Source organism: Kryptolebias marmoratus, linkage group LG1 (genome assembly GCF_001649575.2).
Source record: "Kryptolebias marmoratus isolate JLee-2015 linkage group LG1, ASM164957v2, whole genome shotgun sequence".
Taxonomy (NCBI): Eukaryota; Metazoa; Chordata; class Actinopteri; order Cyprinodontiformes; family Rivulidae; genus Kryptolebias; species Kryptolebias marmoratus.
In genome coordinates this window covers 33,771,892-33,777,219 of record NC_051430.1, presented here as the reverse complement: position 1 = coordinate 33,777,219, position 5,328 = coordinate 33,771,892, and the positions used below count along the sequence as shown (strand labels likewise).

At 42.7% G+C, this 5,328-nt stretch overlaps 1 protein-coding gene and 1 non-coding gene across 2 annotated transcripts in view; one reads left to right on the top strand and one right to left on the bottom strand.

The window, feature by feature from the left end:
* The window catches only part of LOC108241837 (sorting nexin-4), a 9,319-nt gene extending 4,534 nt beyond the window's left edge, over positions 1 to 4,785 (top strand). The window contains exons 5-14 of the mRNA XM_017426282.3: positions 566 to 613; positions 696 to 751; positions 964 to 1,036; positions 1,635 to 1,696; positions 1,805 to 1,870; positions 1,959 to 2,048; positions 3,250 to 3,349; positions 3,669 to 3,814; positions 3,898 to 4,012; positions 4,353 to 4,785. Coding sequence (XP_017281771.1) covers positions 566 to 613; positions 696 to 751; positions 964 to 1,036; positions 1,635 to 1,696; positions 1,805 to 1,870; positions 1,959 to 2,048; positions 3,250 to 3,349; positions 3,669 to 3,814; positions 3,898 to 4,012; positions 4,353 to 4,400 — 804 coding nt within the window. The 3' untranslated portion in view covers positions 4,401 to 4,785. The remainder of the gene's footprint in view (positions 1 to 565; positions 614 to 695; positions 752 to 963; positions 1,037 to 1,634; positions 1,697 to 1,804; positions 1,871 to 1,958; positions 2,049 to 3,249; positions 3,350 to 3,668; positions 3,815 to 3,897; positions 4,013 to 4,352) is intronic.
* Positions 2,600 to 2,682, bottom strand: trnal-cag. Its single transcript has one exon. It is a non-coding gene; the product is annotated as a tRNA-Leu (tRNA).
* Positions 4,786 to 5,328: the final 543 nt, after the last annotated feature.

Sequence of the window (5,328 nt, the reverse complement as noted above, 5' to 3'; positions counted from 1 at the left end):
GGTGTTCAGGAAGCACTTATGCATTTATATGTACATTATAATGTTGCTTTTGTTGTTTTAATTCATGTAAATACACTGGTGTGATACCTTAGTATATGTTTTGGACCAAAACATATACTAAGGTATCACATAATAGACATATACCAAAGGTTTCTGTATGTTTATTTTGGATTTATAGCCCCCCCTGGAGAAAACTCCACCAGCCGCCACTGGTGTGTATTTATGAACGGATAGATCTTCGTCCGGGTCTTTCCTGACCTGGTCCGGTCTGAAAAAAGAGTCTGTGGACTCAAATGGGAGTCAAGGTTAATGCTCCACGCAGCCTTTCTGGTATTTATGATCACTCATTCCAGGTGGCGCACATTTCCAGTCGTTTCCATGTCTGGCCCACGGTTTCCTCGTCTTTCTTTGGAGAAGGACTTACATCATGGAGGGAACAGAAAACTAGCAGAGCTGTGACTAAAACAGAATTCATGTTGTATTCTGGAACCTTTGCTAGAGGAAAACATTTATTTTAACTGAAGAGCAGCCTGTTGACGTGTAAACATTTTCCTCTGTCTGGCAGGAGCACGGCTGGAAGGAAATGGTGTACGAGACAGAGTTTCAGGCCAAGGTACTGAGTGTTTGTGGACGTCCCCTTTCTGTATTCAGCAGCGTATATTCTGCTTAAACATGCTTGATTGTTCCCTTTGCAGGCTGATTCCAGGCTCCGAGCTCTTAATGCCACCTTCAGGGTGAGAAGTCCAAATAAGTAAGTTGATGCTGAATCAGAGAAAGCTTCAGTTTGATTTAAAATGTTGTCAAAAAACACTAAAAAATGGCAATAATTCATCAGTAGTTACGAGCTACAGGTGAGAACTATGGAAGCTGGACATCATTTTGTAAATTGATAATGAAAATGAAGACATAATTTTAATATTCCAGCCAATGCCTGATGTTTTATGTTTATTTTTTACAACTTAGACCCCTAATGGAGACGAAGCACTACAGTGACGAGCTTCAGTCTCACACATCCCAGCTTCTCCGAGCACGAACTGTAAGTTCCTCCTCTGTGGAGCCCTGTTTTATGATTTAAATATTAAACCAACAAATAACAATTTTGGGGGGGATTTGGCTGCTCTTAGAGAGGTCAGGCTCATCCTGCACCTTTAAAAGAAATGCAAACAAATCCTTTCTGCAAACTGTGTCTTGTCCAGTCCAACACGCAAACAAAAACATGATTGTTGCTTCATGTGCAGCAACATAATGCTGCCCAAACTGTTCAGTAATTAACACATATGGTGACCACAGCAGGTCCACTCAGCTCTAAAACAATCAGAACAAACATTAAACTGAGGAGAAACTCCCCCGACTGTGTCCCGGTAATCCACTCTGAAGAATAAAATCCTGACAAAATGACATTTTATTAGAAAAGGATTTGGAGAAACGGTTCAAAAGCCGTTTTTGCTGTAAACTAGAAAGACATAAGGGGACGTTTTCCCGGTACTGCAGCTATGTTTGTTTCCATTTTTATCATAGATGTTTTGATTCTATCCTGTCAAACAAAGACAGAAGCCCGGGAACCTTTCAAAATAAGACGTGTGCTGATAAAAACTCCCTGAGCTACACTCACTTCCTGTTTCTGTCTCCTATAGAGGGTTGCTGACAGACTGTATGCTGTTTACAAGGTCCATGGGAACTACGGAAGAGTCTTCAGGTTGGACTATACTATGCTCTTAAATATACTAGTGTGTTTGTGTGTGTGTGTGTGTGTGTGTGTGGATTATTTGTCCTGCTTAATTGCAAATGCATGTGTTCCCTGCAGTGAGTGGAGTGCCATAGAGAAAGAGATGGGAGACGGACTGCAGAGCGCTGGTCATCACATGGATGCGTAAGAAACTGCCGCCTTGTCGCGTTTCCTTCTATTTGTTATCAACTGATCAAACTGATTGATTCATCAAAGACTCTTTTTGGTGTAGATATGCTGCCTCAATAGACGATATCCTGGAAGAAGAGGAACATTATGCAGATCAGCTGAAAGAGTATCTGTTCTATGCTGAAGCTCTGAGGTAAGACTTGCATTTCAGGTCGTAGCTCATCTTGAAAACGTTGTTGTTTGTGGAAATAAATCGAGTTCATGATAGTAAAGGCCACAGCCGCTTATTCAGCTAACAAGTTCATTTGTTTGTTTCTTTAAAAATGTGTGTCAGTTAGGACAGATTCGTGATGCCATCCGTTTACAGACATTTACTCGGTAGTTTTAGCTTACCAGTGCAGCCGATTATAACAATTACTTTTGGTTTCATGGTTTTTGTCACGTACCTGCGAACTGTTCGGGGAGTGCCCCGCCTTTGACACAACGACCCACGGAGACAGGCACCACACGCCCACAAGCCTGCAGGAAAAAGCAGGGAGGACGGATGGTTGCACAGCCAGCATCAGTTGTAACTTGTGCAGCGTTTACTTTCCTTTAACTCTTTGCAACAGATAGTTTATAGAGGACTGAAGAAACATGTCTGCATTCCAAAAGGGGCAGAAAGTGTTCTTATACAAACACCTCCAGCACAGAAGAAGAACTTGCATTCTTGTTGATGTAGAAGAGTCACTTCCTTTGCACAAATGTCAGAAGTAGGATTCGAACCCACGCCTCCAGAGGAGACTGCAACCTGAACACAGCGCCTTAGACCACTCAGCCATCCTGACCTCTGCTTCCGAGTGCAAAATGGTGTGAAACAGGCTGTGCAAACATCCGACGTCTGCTGTGTGCAATAGTTGACTCCTTTCTCCGTCAGATGTAAATTAGGGGTATGCAATCCTGCTCCTCCAGGGCCACCATCTCACATGTTATACTTGTTTCCCTGCTCCAACACACCTGATTCAATTGTTGAAGTACCTCTTCATGTCACCGGCTGATTGAAATCAGGTGTGCTGGGCGCAGAGAAACCTCGATCACATGCAGGATAGTGACCCACAGCGACCAGGATTGCACACCGCTGACATAAATGGCCCAGCGTTGTAGTAATCTGTCAGTCCTGCCAGGAAAAGACGCTGACACAAGAGCTCGTCGTTCCCAACATATATTTGATCTTTGAAGTTTTCACTAGTCTGGCAAATTTAGTGTCTTGTTACACCCCTATATAGTATTATTCAGTGTTTGGTTATAATGCCATTGTATAACAGCTTCTTCAGTTGACTTGTGTGTCTAAGGATGTTGTGTTAGAACAATCGGAGGCAGGTGTTCGTTCTCACCTGTACCTGCTGCCTTTGTAGGGCCGTGTGCAGAAAACATGAGCTGACCCAGTTTGAGCTTGAGATGGCCTCCCAGGACCTCGTCTCAAAGAAGCAGCAACGTGAGGAGCTGGCTACAGGGGTACTATAACTAATATTATTCCTGTGTTCCTTCACTTTTTGTTTGTTAAGTCTATGTGCAATCTGTTGAAGGGCTGGTAGTCAGTTTCATTCCTTTAGCTCTGCTCAGAACATGTGCAGCATCTGTACATGTTTGTAGCATCTACCTCCGGTGTTACAGCATGAGCAAATGCAGTAAATATGTCAGAAACCAAATGAGTGACTGTGATGGAGCTTAGTGAGGAAAAGAAGAAGGAAGATGCATTGAAAATGTTGTGAATGTCAATATTTTAGAGGAGAATCGAGGCCTTGTGCAGAACTCATTTCCTCGTCTTCCTTAGATAGTGCGCACGTTCTCCTTCAAAGGTATGACCAATAAACTCTTTGGGCAAGAAGCCCCGGAGCAGAGGGAGGCCAGGTTGAACCTCCTGGAGGAGCTGATAGCAGAAGGAGAGGAAGCTGTGAAAGACAAAACAGCTGAGTGCGAGTGAGTTGCTGACAGTGCGTGCAAGCAGCTGTAAACAGACTGTTTTCATCCACGCTCACGCTCTGCTCCGCGTGTTTCCACAGAGAGTATGTTGAAAGGGCATGGGCTGACGTCCTGCGCTTTAAAGACCAAAAAGACAAAGATCTCCAAGAAGCACTCATCAACTACGCCCACATGCAGATCAGCATGTGCAAGAAGGTACAGATCTGCTGCTTATAGGGCCGTTTGACTTCAAGGCAAATTAAATCCACTGTAAAAGACAGAATATCCTGGGATTTGTTAACATGTGTGATCAAACAAATCTGGGTTTTCTTTACCGGTGTTTTTGTTTGTATCCCTGAGCTCACATGGATTTACTCCAGTTTCCTGCCACAGACCAAAAATGTCGGGTTAATTGATGACTCTAAAATTGTGAAAGAGTCCAACACTTTTTAGATGAAAAAATTGTTTAATCTTAAAATTTGGGATTCAGAAAACTTTTAAAAAAATAACTCAATTCTGTTTTTTGTTTTATCTTTTGTTTTTTTCTTTCGTTCAGGGAATCCAAATCTGGAGCAACGCCAGAGAATGTTTCCTGAAGATGTGAAGCTGAAGTCGTGGATTCAAGTTTCCTGTTGAGGCCACAAAACCATCAGATATTTAGGACAAAAAGATACATTTTACTTTTATGTTTACTGGTAATATTTTAAGATTAGAACCTGCAACCTTCCAGCAAGAAGGTTGCAGGTTCGCTTCCCGACCTGGGGCCTTTCTGGGTGGAATTTGCATGTTCTCCCTGTGCACACGTGGGTTTACTCCAGGTACTCCGGTTTCCTCCCACAGACTAAAAACATGCATGTCTAAAATTGTCCCTAGGTGTGAGTGAAACAGTCCAGCCAGAGTCTCTCTGCATACAAGCCTCTGTGGATCATCAGGACACAGCTCATCTTCTCCCAGAAACACACCATCATCTTCAGTGGCTCCTTCACAAAGGTCATCACCTCCAGCTGTAGAGAGAAGAAGAAGTAACAGAAGAGATCAATGAGTCTTTCAGAGACCCCAACACAGACTTCAATCACAACACATTCAGCAACATCTTTGGTTCAAACTCTGTCAGTAACTTGGGAGTCAACCCTGCTTGTCTGTTAGCGAAATATTTCAAAAACCACTGGATGGATTTTAATGAAACTGTACATAAACAAATTTTAGATGTACATCTACAACTGATTAACTTTTGGAGACAACACAGTTCAAGATGGCTGCCACAGCTAACCAAATTTAGGCTACACAATAATGCCTCTACTTGAGTGAATTTTACAGATCTTGATCTAAAATCTGGTGTGGTAGTAGCTGACAGTCATTCCCAACACATCCTCCAAGGACTAACAGATGATGTGAGATATCACATGATCACATTAGATGTTATTTTGGTGAGTGATATGCATTCCTTCAAGTAATGCTGGGTCTTTCCTTCTTTTCTTGTCTTTCTGTGTGATCCTGAAACCAGTCCCTGTTCTCCTCTCAGAGATTCATTC